Source organism: Phodopus roborovskii, unplaced genomic scaffold, assembly GCF_943737965.1.
Source record: "Phodopus roborovskii unplaced genomic scaffold, PHOROB, whole genome shotgun sequence".
NCBI lineage: Eukaryota > Metazoa > Chordata > Mammalia > Rodentia > Cricetidae > Phodopus > Phodopus roborovskii.
Window position 1 is genome coordinate 5,351,005 of NW_026126407.1, and position 19,368 is coordinate 5,370,372.

At 39.2% G+C, this 19,368-nt stretch overlaps 1 protein-coding gene across 2 annotated transcripts in view; it reads right to left on the reverse strand.

Moving 5' to 3' along the window:
• Nucleotides 1-19,368, reverse strand: part of Ssh2 (slingshot protein phosphatase 2) — a 232,841-nt gene that overhangs the window by 27,252 nt on the left and 186,221 nt on the right. For both annotated transcript variants that reach the window (XM_051179935.1, XM_051179934.1), the window contains 6 exons: nucleotides 18,123-18,191; nucleotides 17,086-17,151; nucleotides 12,491-12,685; nucleotides 8,622-8,715; nucleotides 8,375-8,503; nucleotides 1,000-1,046 (listed from right to left, as the gene is read on the reverse strand). In XM_051179935.1, the coding sequence (XP_051035892.1) occupies nucleotides 1,000-1,046; nucleotides 8,375-8,503; nucleotides 8,622-8,715; nucleotides 12,491-12,685; nucleotides 17,086-17,151; nucleotides 18,123-18,191 (600 nt within the window). The remainder of the gene's footprint in view (nucleotides 1-999; nucleotides 1,047-8,374; nucleotides 8,504-8,621; nucleotides 8,716-12,490; nucleotides 12,686-17,085; nucleotides 17,152-18,122; nucleotides 18,192-19,368) is intronic.

A 19,368-nucleotide genomic window follows, 5' to 3' on the forward strand; every position in this document is an offset into this window, starting at 1 on the left:
ACCTACCTACCTACCTACCTACCTACCTACCTACCAACCAACCAACCATCTTTTTTCTAGACAGGGTTCCTCTGTGTAGCCCTGGCTGTCCTGGAACTCTCTTTGTAGACCAGGCTGGCTTCAAACTAACAAAGATTCATCTACCTCTGCCTCCCAAGTTCTGGCACTGAAGGTGTGTACCATCACTGCCTTGCAAATTTACCTAGTTTTAAGAGGGCAAATGAAAGACACAGGATGAGAGTCTAGGTCTTTGAGTTCTCAGCCCACTTTATTAGTTGATATCCTTCCTTCATCTGTCATTAGGCAAATGACAGTTCTCACATGTATTTGAATTTTTTTAATCATTCATTCACAATGAACATCATCAGTGTGAAGCTTTGAGTTTGAAAGATGTAAATGCAAAAGATGAATATATTGCCTCTAACTTTAAAAGCTCCAGACCAATCCTTACTAATTAACATTTTTCAAGTTATACTTATTTTTATATCTTCAACTAAGCACCTAGATTTTCACACCTGGGATTTTTTTTTGGTAATGAAAATTAGAAGTTCATTTTAGCAATTATAAAACACCTTTCTTGTCAGGGAGGGAGGAAAGCAGGAGGGCACCTATCAGCACCTCAGATTCTCAGTCTATCATGGCAATGAGAAATGATTCATTCTTTTCCTCCTCTGGCCTAGGCAAGCTCTACCACTTAACTACATTCCTAGCAAACATTTGACTCTTAAAGTACCAAACACTTGGGAATTTGTTTTTCAAAGCCATTCCATTAATACAATTGGCCTTTCTTGGGAGGGTAGAGGATCAAATAGTTGAGAAAATAACTGTTCTTCTTATTTTTTTATTTTTATTTTTTTGTTTCGTAAGATTATAGCTGAGAATTGAAAGCAACTCTAAGGATTAAAGTTTACCCATCAACACTTCTTTGACAGCAAAATATAAAGAGTAAACAGGGACTTCAGTCACAGAGAGGTGTCAGCAATTGCTCTGTGTGCTCACCCTCGGTTCTGTAAGTCCTCTAGGTTTGAGGCATTCCATTCTGAGCCCTGTGGAGCCAAAAGGACAAGGTTAGTGGGTATTATCAAATAAACTAAACAGGGAGGGTATTTGGAAAGGAGCACTGTGGAGAAACAGCCTCTGAAAAGTGACTCAACAGCCTCTACTCAATGTCTCAAGTCCCAGGAACTTTATGTTATCACACCTAGTTTTTATTAATGATAACGCAAAAAGTTATTTTTGTTTTTCAGGGTGGGAGTGGTGATTGTGTATTCACATGTGAACAGACAGTGTCACAGTATGTATGTGGGGATCAGAGACGACTTGAGGGAGTTGTTCTTGTCTTCCATCACATGTGTTGTGGGGGTCAAATTCAGATTGTCAGGCTTGGGGCCAAGTGTTTTTACCCATTGAGTCATCTTGCTGACCTGAGATCTTGAACTTCAAAACCTACTGTTTTCATCTCCAATGAGTTGGGATTACAGGGATGCACCAGTAAACCCAGTTTATACGGTGCTATGTTCAGGTTAGGCAAGTATTCTATGAACTGAGCTACATCTCTTGTCCTAAATTGTTTTTTAAAATTGTATTTTGTTATGTGTGTGTGTGTGTACACAAATGTGAGTTGGTGTGGGTGCACTCATGTCATTGCATGCATGTGGTCCCAGTGACTGACCTTAGGTTGTTAGATGTGGTGGTAAGGGCCTTTGCCTGATGAGCCACCTTGTCAGCCCCCAACTTTTCCTTTCTTTTTTTTTGAGACGGTTTCTCTGTGTAATAGCTCTGGCTGTCCTGGAACTCAATTTGTAGATCAGGCTGGCCTTGAACTCACAGAAATCTGCCTGCCTTCCCAGTGCTAGGATTAAAGGCATGTGCCACCAGTTTATGGCATATACTTATATTTCAGAATCAAAAATTATGAATGTGATAAAAAGTGGACCACTTAATAACTGTCTCAATAATACACAATTTCTCTGTGCTATCATAAGTATAACCAGCTTGTGGTTGAATTTTTATTTGATTGTTTAACTTTTTTTTTATGCACACTGGTGTTTTTCCATGGAACTGGAGTAATAGACAGTTGTGAGCCGCCATGTGGGTGCTGGGAATTGACCCCAGGTCCTCTAGAAGAGCTGTCAGTGCTTTTAACCGCTAAGCCATTTTTCCAGCCCCTGAATTTTTATTTGGAATCACTCTTCTAGAAAGGTTCTGTAATGTCAAATCTTGAAAAAGGGTAATCAGTAGTAAAAATTCTGCCACTTTATTAATAAACAAAATTACTCTGCATCCAATACTCTCATGTTTCCCTTGCTATGAAGATCCTGCTTTTCTGCTAAAGGTCTCGATTCACATGTAGGTTTTCTTAGCCAAATCAGACAGCCTCCACCAGGAGAGCTGTTGATATAAAATCTGGTTGGGCAAAGGCTTCTAGCTCACAGAAATTGTACAATCTTATGAGAATTTAGATGACTCTTTTTTCCTAATAATCAATCAATCTTTCCTTCTTACTGAAGATTTTCTTTGAACTATGTTCTAAACATTCCTTCTCCATATCAGCTGATACCTTTCTGAATAAACAGATCTCTGTGCAGTATAGTGTAGAGCTGAGCATTCCTCCACAGGGAGGGTGAATTGCTGCCTCTCCTCGCACAGTCTGGTTGAGCTCCAGACACAGCAACTATGCCTGAAATGGGATCACTTTGACAAAAGTAACCTTACAGTTTGAAACCAGGTTAGACCACTTTTCCCATGTCAACTGCTAGGAAAGTGTATACTCACATAGAACATGTGGTACAAAACCAAGGGAAAGCCAGCAAAATATGGTTTGATACCATCTTCAAGCATTTACTTTGCATTCTGAATAAGAGTTAAAATGTATAATTCTCTTATTTGGAAGTTAAGTTATTAAATAAGAAAATGATTTACACCTTTAATCCCACCACTCAGGAGGCAGAGGCAGGAGGATCTCTGAGTTTGGGGCCAGTTTGGTCTACAGAGAGTTTCAGAATAGCCAGAGAACCCTGGCTTAAAAACAAAAACAAAGAACCAAAACCAAACCAAAACCAAAACCAAAACCAAAAAAAAAAAAAAAAAAAAAAAAAAACCACCAAAAAAAAAAAAAAAAAAAAAAAAAAAAAAAAAAACCAAAAAAACAAAAAAACCCAAAACCAACCAAATTTACACACAGTAAGAACTCTCGTACCATAAATATGTCCAAACTCATACAGTGTACAAACATTCTGTATAATTTATGGGCTCAGCTGACAATGATGTGCCAATCAATGCAGGCTCATTAACTCTAACAAATGTTCCACTCTTTCATTTATTTATTTTTGTTTTTGTTTTTTTCCTTCAAGACAGGGTTTCTACATAGCCTTGGGTCTCCTGGAACTCATTCTGTAGATCAAGCTGACCATGAACTCATAGGGATCAACCTGCCTCCATCTCCCATCTCCCAAGTGCTGATATTAAAGGTGTGAGCCACCACTGCCTGGTCCAAGTGTGCCACTCTTGACAGGGTATGCTGGCTATGTGGCAGGCAATATATTCACAGCAGCTGAGGGTACATGGAAATTTTAAATTTTCTGCTTAATTTTCCTATGAATTTAAAACATCTCTAATATTAAAGTCCACTTACTAGATGTATGTGTATATGTAGTAATAAGATAAAAAGTATGACTAGGAAGCAAATAACAAAGATAACAGTGATACCTTCTTGGGTAATGATTAAAAGTGATTTATTTTCTAAAATTGGAAAAAATTCTACAATGAAATTTAAGCATTTTACTTTTTATGTATTAATGTTATGCCTGTGACACATATGTGCCCCACCTGTGTGTCTGGTAACCTTGGAAATCAGAACAGGGCTTCAGATGCCCTGGAATTGGAGCTCTGGATGGCTGTGGCCATCACGTGGCTGCTTGACTTATTGACTATGTAGTTTGGATTGACCTCAAATTTGTGACAGCCTTCCTGCCTCAGCTTTGGCAGTACTGGGATTACAGACATGAACTACCATGCCTGGTAAACATAAATTATCTTTGTAATATGAAAAAACTCAAGAAAGAATAATGAAATCCTAAGAGGAAATATGCAACCTCATTTGTTGGTGATTAGGGAGATATAACCTGGGAGAAATTAGACTGATATTTCAGTAATATTAAAAATACATAAAATATACCAGTTGAAGAAAGGATAAAGAGGAGGCAGTTCTGAATTCTAGATGGAAGTGAGTGGTGGTAGAGACACAGGAAATATGCCTGCCTGGTACAAAATAGGTTGATCAATCAGAAAGTGGCTATAATTGATATTTATCATGCCTGTGCCATGTATGTATGTATGTATGTATGTATGTATGTATGTATGTATGTATGTGAGACAGGGTCTCACTGTATAGCTCTGGCAGGCTTAGAACTTACTATGTAGACCAGGCTGGCCTTAAACTCATAGAGATCTACCTGCCTCTACCTCCCAAATGTTGGGAATAAGGGTGTGCACCATAATGTAAGGCAACATGTGTGTATGTATTGTGCTGGTGATCAAACACTGGGCCCAGCACAGGAGAGAAAAGTTCCACATTTTTTTTTAAAGTGTTAAAATCCACATTTAGGGCTGGGAACGTGGTTTAATGGTAGAGTCCTTGTCTACACAGGTCTCTATACTTGATCTCCAGTACCAAAGAAACAAACAATGCTTGATGGTAAAGTGACTTCTAGTTTGCTCCTGATCCCCTTCTTCCTAGGGTATTATGGCTCCCAGGTTAAATTCAAACTCTCTGTGCAGCTGAGGACAACCTTGTCATGAGTCCTGGAGTGTTACCACACACAGCTCACATGGTGCTGGGATCATACTCAGCACCATATGCATGAAAGATAGGCACTGTACCACCTGGGCTACATCTTTAGGTAGCTCTGGCCACTATCTCACATGAGCTCTTTTTTGCTTACTAGAATTCTGTCTTTCATAAAAGTTCAGTCACATTTCATGGAATCAGAGCAAAGATCACCTGAGTGAGTGGCTCTTAAGATTTCTACAGACATGAAAATGTATACTAGAGATAATAAATTCAGGTTTCTTATTCATACAAAGGCCAGGATATCCAGAAATGGCAACACATACTGGCCAAGTTAATGTACTGGAAAAAGGCCAGGCGGTGGTGGCGGTTGTCTTTAATCTTAGCAGTCCCTGCCCTGCCCCCACCAAAACACTAGAAAAGAAGATCCCCTGTCAGTTCATAGCTTTGTTCACTAATTTCATAGCTATTTATGGGCCATTTGAATAAAACTAGAGACAAATACGCTCTAAAATATCAATAAAATAAACTTCTGAATGTTCAGAGTGAGGTAATAAAGTTTAGTCAGTTTCTGTTTGTCTTCCCTCTTCTCTCTGTATTCCTGGCTTCTAACCAGTTCAGTTCACAATGTTCATCAGAAAATGGAAGTGCTACATTTCTGGATAAGATAGTACTGGCCTCTCTATGGATAAGGATAAGAAGCTTTTGTAACATATTTGTCCAAAATTTATATGAAGTGGAGACAAAATGATGTTTTAGCATTCTTTGCTTTTAAGTATTCTTGTTAACTTTGCTCCTACCACCACGTACACATAAAACTAGAATTCTTCAACCTCAGAGTCTCTGTTGTGTGTGTCTTCCTTGAGGCAATTATAGGTCACTGAATGTTTGCTAACTGTGAAGAAAAATTTTTAGTCCCTGACTTTTTGGTAATCATGAAAAGTAATTTGGGGGCCTCAAATTGCTTGGACATGGTTTCATTATGTTTAAAAGTTGAGGGCTGAGGATGTATTTCATGCTTAACATGTGCAAGGATCAGGATTTGATCCTTAGGGCTCCAGAAAAAAGACTAAGCAAATAAAGTTCAACAGACTTTCTGTTGTAAGTAGTCCCATCTGCTCAGATGACATACATCAGGTCTTCTATACATTCTTAGAAAGGTGTGAAAGGCATTCAATTTAGATATACTGTGTGAAACCATAGCAGACTAGCATATTTGACTCATCCTGGTATTAACCCACACACCTACGAACACCTGATTTTTGACAAAAGAGCAAAAATTATACAATGGAAAAAAGAAAGCGTCTTCAACTAATGGTGCTGGCACAACTGGATGATGGTGTGTAGAAGACTGCAGATAGACCCATGTCTGTCGCCACGCACAAAACTCAAGTCCAAATGGATCAATGACCTCAACATCAATCCAGCCACATTGAACCTCTTAAAAGAGACAGTAGGAGGTACCCTTGAACAAATTGGTATAGGAGACCACTTCCTGAACATAACTCCAGGGGCACAGACACTGAGAGAAACAATTAATAAATGGGACCTCTTCAAACTTAGAAGCTTCTGTAAGGCAAAGGACACAGTCAACAAGACCAAACTCAGCCCACAGACTGGGAAAAGATTTTCACCAATCCTATATCTGACAAAGGGCTGGTGTCCAAAATATACAAAGAACTCAAGAAACTAGTCAACAAAACACCAAATAACCCTATTAAAAAATGGGGTACAGAACTGAAGAAAGAATTCTCAATAGAGGAAATCAAAAAGGCTGAAAGACACTTAAGAAAGTCCTCAACATCCTTAGCTATCAGGGAAATGCAAATCAAAACATCTTTGAGATACCATCTTACTCCTGCCAGAATGGCTAAAATTAGAAACACCAATGACAACTTATGCCGGAGAGGATGTGGAAAAAGGGGAACACTCCTTCACTGCTGGTGGGAGTGCAAACTCATACAGTCATTTTGGAGATCCATGGGGTTCCTCAGGAAAATGGGAATTAGTTTATCACAGGACCCGGCAATCCCCCTCTTAGGCATATACCCAAATGATCCACATCCATACAACAAAGACATCTGTTCAACTATGTTCATAGCAGCACTATTTGTAATAGCAAGAACCTGGAAGCAACCTAGATGCCCCTCAATTGAAGAATGGATAATGAAGATGTGGCACATCTACACAATGGAATACTACTCTGCAGAAAAAAATAATGGTATCTTGAAATTCGCAGGCAAGTAGATGGCACTTGAAGAAACCATCCTGAATGAGGTAACCCAGTCGCAAAAAGAGGAACACAGTATATACTCACTCATATATGGATTTTAGACCTAGATCAAAGGATAACCAGCCTATAATTCATACCACCAGACGAACTAGGATACAAGGTGTATTCTAAGAGATTCATATAAAGTCCCTCACAGAACTGGGAAGGGACAAGTCCCCCAGAGCACAGGGGAAGTGGGGGGGGCAGCAAATGGAGAGAGAAGTAGGAGAAAACGAGGGGGAGGAAAAGAAAACACATGTGACCAGGAAAGTTTGAGCCCGGTTAGGAATAGAAGACAGGAGAGAGAGAGAGAGAGAGAGAGAGAGAGAGAGAGAGAGAGAGAGAGAGAGAGAGAGAGAGAACATAAAAAGAGGGAGCCAATATTGGTTTGAAGATAAAATTGAACACAAAGAAAGGTCTAGAGAACTACAAGACTGCCGCCAACTAACAATTTGAGCTTCCGTGGAAAGGCTACCATAAATGCCCTTCCTGGATAGTGAGATCAACAACTAACTTATCCATGGAGCCCTCATCTCATGCCTGTTGGAAACAGGAGCAAACACCCATACATAAACAGAGTCGAACTAGAATCCAGATGCAGATGGAGAGGACAAGACCAGGCTGCAGAAACACATAGAGACAGCTTACCTGAACAAGGAGGAGCTAACGGGCCCCCCAGACTGATAGCTGGGAAGCCAGCATGGGACTGACTCAGGCCCCCCTGAATATGGGTCTCAGCCAGAAGGACTGAGCAGTCGAAGGGACCTCAGACAGTGGAACCAGGATGTATCCCTGGTGCACTAAAGGACTTTGGGAGCACATTCCCCATGGAGGGATACTCCCTTAGCCTAGAGGCAGGAGGGAGGCCTAGAATCTATTCCAAGTGACTTGACAGATTTTGATGATCCTTCCTGGAAGGCATCACCCGCTCTGTGGAGTGGGGGGTGGGGTGGGGGGAGGATGGGACAGGAGGGGACCAGGGGCATGAAAGAGAGGGAGGGAGAAGGAACTGGGATCGATATGTAAAATAAAAAATAATACACACACACACACACACACACACACACACACAAAGACAGATTTAACAAACTAGAGGAAGAAAGTCCTGGTGTGTAGCATTTGTCAAATTCCTATGTATAAATATTATCCTCATACTCAGTTTTAATCCACATAAAAATCCACTGAAGGAGGATCTGAGAAGAAATGAGCAGCAGCAAACCATTATGTAACATTTCCACCATACGACATGGTAAATAACCCAGGTCCTCTGAAACTAGTTTCAAAATACTGCTTAAAGTAGTTTTAAAACTTACCAGGAACACATGCTCAAATATTTGTGTAGGACTATCCATCTGACCAAGGATCACTATCATTTCATTATCTATGAATTCCTTGAATTCTCGCAAGTTGCACACCATTTGCATTTCCAACTCTGTACGTATCTGAAACAGAAGTGATGTTAATCTCTGTAAAGTTTTTTTGTGTTTTCAATATAATTTTTAGCTCCAAGCCTATTGTTATTCCACTCCATCACAACATTGAGGACTCAATGTTGCTTACCTCTTTGGATGTGATATTTTCCAAATCCTTTTGCATCATAATCTCCCTTAATTTTGTTTTAATAAGCCTTTCTGTTCGTTCACGTTCAGTTGGTCTGAGGATAGACAAGTAGTGATTTTTCTTAAATAAGAATTTAACCAAAGCAATGAATTCACCATTTGATTATGTTTCCAAACTACTTCTCTTACTCTCATATTTATATTGCAGAGGCATAGCAAATAAAAGTAATACCCAACTATACAGTGAATTTCAGGCAAATGTGGGTACTACATAATCAGACAATGTCTAAAACAAAAGTGAAACCAAATTAGCAACAAGAACATCTTTCCAAACTAAACCAACCAACCAACTAACCATCCAAAACAAAAAGCCCATATAGAACATAATAAAAACATAAAACTACTGGAACAGGTTCTATGTGTTTAAAAGTCTTTAAATACACTAAGAATATACAGATCTAAGAACCAAAGACTAGTTATTGATGACCCACAAAATATAGTGTCATGTGGGTAGAGGTCTGTGCCGTGTTTCCCCTCACCCCTCCACACCCCCTCCCAGCCAAAAAAAGAAAGAGTCAAAGACAACTGTATGTATCAAGTATAATACCTCATGTCCCTATCAAGAACGCCCAGGTATCATCAACTACTGAGCTACAATACCAATCTGGGTAGAATAGTGGTGAGAATCTCAATGGAACCAGACCTTAAAATGCCATCCTATGCTGATCATTCAATGATGTGGGTCTATAAGATAAAAAGGAAGACAGATCCAACCTCCTCTAAAAGGCAAGTTTTATTCTAAAATGGGTTGTAGGGGTTAGCTATCTGAAATACTTCCATCCCAAACACTTTTCCTTTTCATGGCAATTCTCAGAATAGCTTTGTGAATTTTTTTTTTGTTTTCTTTTTTTTGAGCAAGGTCTTGCCATGTAGTCCAGGCTGGTCTAGAACTTTCAATCCTCCTGCTTCAGCTTCACCGCCCTTTTCTTCCTGCTCATTTCTGTGAAAATTTATACTAACTCTATAGTTAAGGAGACAAACATGTTAAAAGATAATCATATACATTAGCAGGAAAATCAGACCAGCTCTCTTATCTGTAGGATTGTGTTGTTTTCGGACTCTAAAATTACTCAAGACCAGGTGTGGTGGCACACGCCTTTAGTTGCTGAGTTAGAGGCCAGCCTAATCTACATAGTGATTTCTAGGATTGCCAGGGCTACATAGTAAGACCCTGTCTGAATAATAAACAAACAAAACAAAAAACAAATTTACTCAGCTGGACAGTAGTGGTGCATGCCTTAAGTCCCAGCACTCAGGAGACAGAGGCAGGCGTATCTCTGTGAATTCAAAGTTAAAATGGTCTAAAGAGCTAGTTACAGGACAGCCAGTGCTACAAAAAGAAAGCCCCATCTTCAAAAACCAAAACGAGAAACAAAAAAGGAAGAAAAGCATTAGTTCAGAGTAACTGGATGTTTCTCTCTAGAGGCATGGTTCATGTTATGCAGGATTTGCATACTTTCTGTCCCATCTTTGCCCCTACCTACTTAAGAAAGGTATCTGCTTTGCATCTCCTTATTTGGAAATGGACATGGCCTAAGCCTTCAGGCATCCTGCCTGTTCCTGCTTACAGCCTTATCACTGGCTACAAAAATAGCCTCTGTAATCTCCAATTCTGTATGCTGCATCTCCACACACTAGGAGTGCCACATTGCTTCGGCACTCAAGCTTCTCATGAACTATGCAGAACACAGCTAATACCTGTGCTGCTCTTGCCAAGGCATTTCTGTCTTGAATAGGAGTGTAATTCTTATCTAGACTTCATTTTTCCTGGACATAGTAATGTGGGAGGAAATGTGTAATGATAATCTACTGAAAAGACGTATTGATAAAAACAGATTTTAGCACCTGTGTGTATGCATGGGTTGGAGTTCTTAGTTAAGTAGTTTTTCTTGGTCCTTCACACTCTGAGGTGGAGTAGTTTGGGAGAGGACAGACCTAGGTTTAATCATAGCCCTGCTACTTACAGTTAATGTGACCTTGAATCAGGGTCCTTGTTTCTGAACCTGGCAGGCATAACATTAGATGTACACTTGGGCACCACACACATACATGCCTTTCTTGGATTACAAATATAAACTGTTCACAAGAAACGCTGTAAATACATTTTGGCTTACATTTTTCCTGTATTCTCACTCTCTTTTTTATAGGTCTTTTTGTTAACTTGGGAAGGAATAAGGCACAGAAAAAAACACACTTAGCATAAAACATACTTTCTCCTCTTTGATGTCACAGAAAAAAAAATGTAAAATACAGAGAAAACAAAACCACTTATTTAGATATAATCATGTCCAAGTTAGCTGTTTTGATGAAACACCATGACCAACAGCGAGTTTTAGAGAAAAGGGCTTATTTCTACATCCTAGTCCATCATGGAAAGAAACCAGGACAGGTCCTCACATCAATCACTAATTTAGAAAATGCCCTACAGGCTTGCCTATGGACTGATCTTATGGGGGCATTTTTTCAACTGAGGTTCCATCTTCTCAAACAACATTTTGTGTCAAGTTGACATAAAAGTAGCCTGCACATCAATTCTGGTATTTGGGCCTACAGTTTCCATTTATTCCTTTCTATTAAATGTATCTTAAAACTAAGAACTAATGTCCAGTGAGTATCTACTAGGTGCCAGGATCTTTACTTTTTTTGGTTTTGCTTGGGGATATAAAGCAATTCCTTCTTCTGTGTTACAGATCCAAAATCTCAAATAAAATCAAAATTAAGAAAGAAAAAACAATAGTTTACTTATCTTAAGATATTTATTCTTTATTTTGAGATGGGGTTGGTTCTACTATCTGCAGTCAATGCTGGCTTAGAACTTGAACCCCTCCTGCCTCAGTCTCAAAAGAGTACTGTGTGCTACTATCCCTGGCTAGGAAGGATTTTGCTCTTTAAGCATGATTTAGGATATACTTCACAATATGAAATCATGACAATAATTTTCCACAGATTTGTATCTTTTTGTTACTATGGGGTCTTGAAAGGACTAGGCTTACTGGAAAGGCTCTGGAACCGACAACTAAGTAAAAACAAGACTGATGATATTTTGATTACTTCTTGAACTAAAATAAAGCCACAATTAACAGAAGTAAATTTAACCCAGTATTCTTTTCAATGGATTGGAAACATCTTTCTTCCTTTGTTCCTTTCTGAGACAGGGTCTCACTAAGAAGTTCCAGATGGCTTTAGAACTCACTCTGTAGATCAGGCTAGCCCTGAAGAGATCCATTTGCTTCTGCTTCCTGAGTGCTGGGATTAAAGAGTAGTTTCTATTGGTTACAACAGTAAATGAAAAAAGAAAACACATCAACTATTGTTCCTGTCTTGGAATTCTCTCTGTAGACCAGACCAGCCTCAAACTCACAGAGATCTGTCTGCCTCCGCCTCCCAAATACTGGGATCAAAGGTGTGTAACACCAGTGCCTGGCTTTTTAAATTTTATGTGCATTGGTGTTTTGACTACATGAATGTCTGTGTGAAGGTGTTAGATGCCCTGGAAAAGTAGTTACAGACAGTTGTGAGCTGCCATATGGGTGTGGGAATTGAACCCAGGTCCTCTGGAAGAGCAGCCAGTGCTCTTAATCACTGAGCCATCTCTTAGATTTTTATAGCACTACATTTTTGATTGTAGACACACTATTCTGTTCAAGAGTGAAATTTCTCAGGCCTTTTCAGGAAACAGAAGGATATTCATGTAAGACAGATGTGTAATCTACATTGTAACTATTGTCAGTGGGGCAAGGTTAGCTCCTAAGGAATAAGCTGCCTAGGATATAAGAGAGGGCTCCCACAATCCTCAGCAAGCCAACTTACATGTCTGTGAAGAGGGCTGGAGAGTCAGGCCGATGAGACTGCACATCCTGCATAGCATTCCATTCATTGACTGAGGATTGATCTGAGTTGATATGGCTCTCATAATAACTCACCCAAGTGAGAAAAAGACTGCCTGGATAGTAGTTATGCATTCTGGCCACTTCACAAGCCTTGTGCAAGCTCTGTAGTGCAGACCTGAAAAACAGGCCTAGACATGAGACTATAGAATTACGGGGTACCTAAAGAATAAAAGCCAAGTCTATCTCAAACCCCTCTAACTTTTGAATTCTACAGAGTATTACTCTCTGTAGAACTTCCTCTCTCCCCAGAAGTCAAATTCTCTGATTCTGATGCATCCTCAAGGCAAGTGCTGGGGGAAGGGGGCGGAAGAGCACTGACAACTAACTCCCCAGTGGAAAAAAAAGTCTAGGAACCTATGGCCTCATGACCTTATCCCTGGACTCATGCTGTGACTGTGTCATTAGCAACCAGAAATCTTAACAATTAATTATTTAAATTTTGTTTTCCTTTGGCACAGAAATCACGTGATAGCTTATTCTCTATGTCCTTACAGGCTCCACAAAGATCACATAGGCAGATGCCTCTATGCCATGAGGCTATGTTCTCTGATGTCCCAGAAGTATTGACCTAAAGGCATTTATCATTCTTGCTACCTTAGTCTCCTAGTTCTTTAAACCATTTATTCATTCACATGAGTTACTTTCTAAGAATAGCTTTGGCTATCCTGAGACTAAATTAAACCTTCTGACTCTGAGCTCAGAAACCCAAGACGGGTAAACAAAACTTGAAACTGTTTTTTTCTATTTACCTAAGCTAAAGCCAGAAATGCTAGAAAATAAACAAAGACAAACAAAAGAAATGATAGGAAGTAACTTACACAAATCCAAGGACCACTCTACATTTATTTATTGTTCTACCTCCAGTGCTTAAAAAGGCCTAGATCATAGCTAGAGCTCAAATAATGTCTCATTAGCTACAAACTAATGTTTTCCCTTTGAAGGAAAACTTTTCTTTATAATGTTTATTACTTTTAAAATTACTTTATGTGTATAAATGTTTTGATTGCATGTATGTCTGTGTACCATATGTGTGCCTGGTGCCCAACTGGTTAGAAGAAGATGAAGGATCCCTTGGAACTGTAGTTACAGAGGAGTATGAGCCACCATTTGAGTGTTGGAAATTGAAGTCGGGGTCTCTGCAAGAACAAGAATTTTTAACTGCTGAGTTAATGTTCTAGCACCCACCATTAAAAAAAAATTGTGTGTGAGTGGGTGCCCATGTTATAGTAGCATACATATAGGGGCTAGAGGTAAATTTTGGGGATATTAGTTCTTTCTTCTACCAGGTGTGTTCTGGAGACCAAACTCAGTCTGTCAGTCTTGGTGGCCAGTGCCTTTATATGCTAAGCCATTTAAAACAATCTTTAATATTTTTTGTTAAGAATACCTCTTACTTCCCCCTCCTTAAGAAAAGTGATCCATGCTCATTTAAAAAAAGTTCTAGTTGGCCAGACATAGTGGGACTTGCCTTTAATCTCAGCACTTGGAAGGCAGAGATAGGTGGATCTCAGTGAGTTCAAGGCCAGCCTGGTCTTGTACTTATTCATTTTATTTTGCATTGAGTGTTTTGCCTGCATGTTCAAATGTGTCCCATGTGAATGAATAGAGGTCAAAAGAGGGAGTTGGATAACCTGCAACTAGAATTACAGATGTGTGAACCACCATGTGGTTGCTGGGAATTGAACCTGGGTCCTCTATAAGAACAACAAGTGCTCTTAACAGATGAGCCATCTCTCCAGCCCCATATTTTTTTTTTCCCTTAACACCATTTTAGTTAAGGGTAACCCACCAGTTAGTTACTTTTAATTATGTAAAAAAAAGTTTTTTAAAGACAAGGTTTCAAGGTAGCCTAGACTTGTTGTGAACTTGTTATATAGTCAAGGCTGTCCTTGAACTCCTGACCCCTTCATCTCGTGTGCTCCCAAGATGGGTGTCAGTGGCTCATGCCTCTAATCCCAGCACTTGAGAGGTAGAGACAGGCGGATCTCTGTGAGTTTGAGGCCAGCCTGGTCTACAGAGTGAATTCCAGGACAGGCTCCAAAGCAATAATACAGAGAAACCCTGTCTCAAAAAAAAAAAAAAAAAAAAAAAAAAAAGTGTGCTCCAATTCCAATGCTGGTCTAGATTTAAAACAAACAAAACAAAGTTGTAGGGACTAGATGGCTTAGAAGTTAAGAGTGTTCTTGTAGAGGACCTGTGTTGGATTCCATCACCCATATGGTGGCTCATAATGGTCAATAACTCCAGTTCCAGAGAATCCAACACATCCTTATGGCTTCCTTGGGCCATGGTGCACATGGTGCATGCAAACTTATGCAGGCATATACATATACACATATATAAAAATAATAAATAAATTAAAAAAACAAAGTTGTAGACTCTCAAAAAGTATTTCAAAGATATAATCTCTGGTTTTATTTCTGAAAAAAAAATATATATGGTAGATACATGTGTATACATTTGTGTGGATTTATGTGAGTACTTGCATATGTGTGCTCCTGCATGTGAAGCCAGATGTCAATATTGGGTGTCTTCCTCAACCCCTGTCCTCATTTTTTTTGGGACAGAATTTCTCATTGAGCCTGGAGCTAATAATCAATTTGGCTAGGCTAGCTGGATAATGAGCTTCAGAGATTTTCTGTCTCTAGCATTTTTTTCTTTTTGAAGTAGATATTGAATAAGTCTCCATGCTTGCACAGCAAACACTTACCTGACTGAGCCATCTGTCAGTCCCTAAAATGTTTCCTATTACTCAAAATGGGCAAACGTTCAGAGAATTTCAGTTTCACTCCAGTGATTCCAAGCATACTCTCTTCATTTGGAAATTCATGCAACTGCTCTAAAATACACTCAGTGTTAGCTGCTTCAGATACAACGGCTGCATGCAGGAGTGGAGGCTACAGTCACTAGAGTCCAGTTAGGGAAAACACCTGGTCTAAACACTGTTTTGATCCACATCCCTAGTATTTCTCTCCTATGACTTTCAATTCAATACTCTTTAAAAAGGTAACGGAACTATGACTAGTCAGTTTACTTAAAACAACGGTCTTGATCTGAGGTTATTACTTGAATTAAGCCTGCTTTGTCCTCCTCAAAATAGACCTGAAAACACTGTCATTCTACCGTACCCATGGGAATTCACCTGTGAACCATGCTCTAAATCTAATCTCATCTAAATCTCTGACTTAATTACTGCATAAGAAAGTTTATTGTTCAGTGACAATGTGGATTCTCCATACCTAAATCCTATCACTTCTGTTATACAGGCTTAGATTATTTCCAGACTTATTTCACTTCTTGTTTTGTTTGCCTTATCTCCATTCTACTCATCATGGGGTACTTCTACTATAGGACAGGCAGTAGAATGAGAAACAGATTTATTTATTATTTATTTGTTATGTGTGTGCGTGGTCAGAGTGCTTGTGTATAAACAGATTTGTGTGTGCACATGTATGTGTGTGTTCCAGTAGGTTAGAGGTCAATGTTGTTATGTCTTCTTCAGTTGCTGTCTACCTAATTATTTGACATAAGGTCTCACTGAACCTGTATCTCAATGTTGGACTAGCAATTCCAGCATTTGCCTGTCCCCCATTTCTTTTCTTGCCTAACTCCCTGCAACATGGGGGTACAGACGAGCATTGCTGTGCCTGGCTTTTTACATAGGCATTAGGAATCTGAGTTCAGACCCTTATGCTTGCATGACACTTTACTGATTGAACTATTTCGGTCCCCAGAAGCTAAAGACTACTGAGCTGAAAGTCTCATTATTCCGTTTATAGTAGATCATTTTCTGGATAAGTGAACAAGAGTCTATTCTATCTAAATAGACAAGATACTCTCTGGCCAGTTATGTAACCCTTGCAATGTCTCAGTTCTTTCATCCACAATAGGGTGCTAACAACACTATTGTGTGATACCAGTGTACTGATTAAATATAAGCCATGTGAAGCATCCAGAATGCAGCAAACAACTTAATAGTGTCAGTATATGGATGGTTACTATTGATAGTTTCTTTAAGCTTTATTTGCGTTACACAAACAACTGCCAGTACTTCAAAAGGAAATCTATCTATAATGTAATTTTGTCAGGAGTATCTTTAATTATCTTAGGAAACTAAAAGCTAGTGCATAGCAGTAGAATGCATACATTTGGCTCTCACAATAAACATAGTCAATGTGAAAAACAGTTCTAACAGGCTCTCCAACCCATAAGCATCTCTTCTAGAGCCCAATACTACCTCTGAATTTCACTTGTTCACTAGTGTACAAAGCTTTCCTCTGTGACAACTTAAAAATTGCATTTCTAGGCCACCTCTAATCATGGCTACCATGCAAACAGATCACACACACATACATAAATCCTCTACATATTCAGTATGTATATGAATAGCAAATTGTATCATTTCAAATTCTACCTCTTTCACAAAACATTATTTTAATAACATTAAAGAACTTTTTTTGTAGAGTCAATTTAAAAAACAACCCTGTTTTATAGAGATATCGAAAGCCATCTTACCACATTGCTTGCACAGATACAGGTTTGAATATGTGAACTCTGTTATCTGTTGATACGCTGAATCCACTAAAAACAAACGAGAACAGACAAAAGTTCACAAATAAGGGTGAGGTATTTCAAGTTTGATTAAATAGAAGAAATATGCAGTATGTCATCTAGAAGTTAACAAGAGGGATGTGACTGAAAAGTCCCACCAGAGCAGATGAGAGGAGGACAGTCCGTCTTCTCCAGGGACGAGGGTGATCACTCCTAAACACACACACATATAAGTGACACTAAAGGGACTCAGCAAGCTGTATTCTTATTTACACACACACACACACACACACATATATGCATAAATATGAATAATAATTAAAGATGAAATATCATGAATTTGAGAGAGAGTGGGGGAACATTCAGGAGTTAGGGACAGGGTTAGAATTAGAGAAATACAGTAGTCATGTGTACAATTTTCAAAGTAACAACAAACTGATTTTATCTACTATGCAAAATTAAAGCGTTCTGATGTATATTTCTAGTTGGAAGTCTTTTGATTCATAGCAAACTTGACCTGGGTTTTATAAATTGGAGAAAACATTTCAGTCTCTTGGGAACACATTCTAAAAACACCAGGAGGTGGGGGGTGGCTGACTGGAAGGAACTGGCTCAGGAAAGGGGTTACACAGCAGGCAGACAGCTGGCAGAAGCCACAGAGGTTATTTGAAACAGAACACATCCTCCTCTGGGAGCACACTGCAAGAGCAGTCCCACATGTGCACACTAAAGGGTGAGCCAACAAACTACTACTTCTTTGTCTGGCTTCCTACCATAGTCAGCTTACAAGAACAGAGTGAGAGACCCTGGCAAGGTGTATTTTATTCTACTTTACAAAATGGCAGTTTAAAAGGCCTCACTGAGCTGCTGACATGTCAGTTCAGTTGGGCACACTGGGCCTCCCATTCAGCTGAATGAATGAGCCACTGAAACTAAGATGGAACCACACCCCTTGTCTTTCTGTAGGATGTGTGTGTGGGGGGGGGAGGGGAAGCTCTTACCCATCACCATCCAAATGAATTAGGGTATCACTCCAGAGAGGCAAGACTAAGCCCATGGTACAAGTGCTACTGCAAGACAAGAAATAATCATTGTTACTTCCTGTTATTCTACGAAGTAGTCATCATTTATTAACTTTTAACACAAGGGATAAACCTCCAAGCAATAAATTGTGTCATAAATGCGGAGAAAGTTCTATCATATTACTATTTACCCCATACATGTTCTCAGGATTACTTTAAAGGCATGGCCAGTCATTACTTATATAATTGACAAAGAAAATTTATTGACTGAACCCTTGTGTTGTCTTATAAGTAACTACTATCTTTAAAAAAAATCTAAGTAATCACTGCTGACTTGAAGTTGGTAGGTCTCAGCCCAGGAAACAAAATCCAATACAATTCTAAGGATTATATCTCTTTATTTTTTGGGGGGGGGTGTTAGTAGGCATGAACAAAGTTTCACATAACCTAGGATGACTTCAAACTCACAACAAAGCAGAGGCTGATCTTGAACTCCTGATCCTTCTACCTTCACCTCCCAAGTGCTGGGATTATAGGTGTGCATCATCGTATCTGTCCTCAAGGACTAGTTCTAATGTTAAGAACTATTGTTAGTTGCTCAAGATCTTGGGATAAATGACTTGTTCAATTCTAAGATTTACTGAACACTAGGAACATCTAGTTTTAAAAAGAAAGGAATTAAAAAATGTAACAGTAATTAATAGTCATGGATTGTTATCAAGTTAGAGAAATAAAAAAATACAATTTAAATGAAAGAGTACTTAGCCTTGTGTGTACATATGTGTTTAAGTGAGATTTTAAAAACTAAATTTTATTTTTATGTGTATTCTGCCTGCATGTATTTCTGTGTACCACTTGCATGCCTGGTGCCTGTGGGGCCAGAAGAGGGTGTTGGATCCCCTGGAACCGGAGATATAGATGGCTGTGACTGTCATGTGGGTGCTGGGAATTGAATCTGGGTCCTTAACTGCTAAGCCACCTCTCTACATTCCTGTTTTAAGAGATGCTCACTGTGTAGTGTAGTGAGATAGTCCTATTACCTAATGTCTGCAGGGGTTGTAGGAAGCAGTAGTAGACCTCTTGATCTAATTCCCATCAGCTATGAAAGTGAGGTGCTATATCGTGGTTAAATAAGGATCAGGATAAACAAATAGGCCGAATAGATGTTTATTCAGGGAGAAATAACTTACAACCTAGACAGATGAACACCAGGAAATTCAACCCG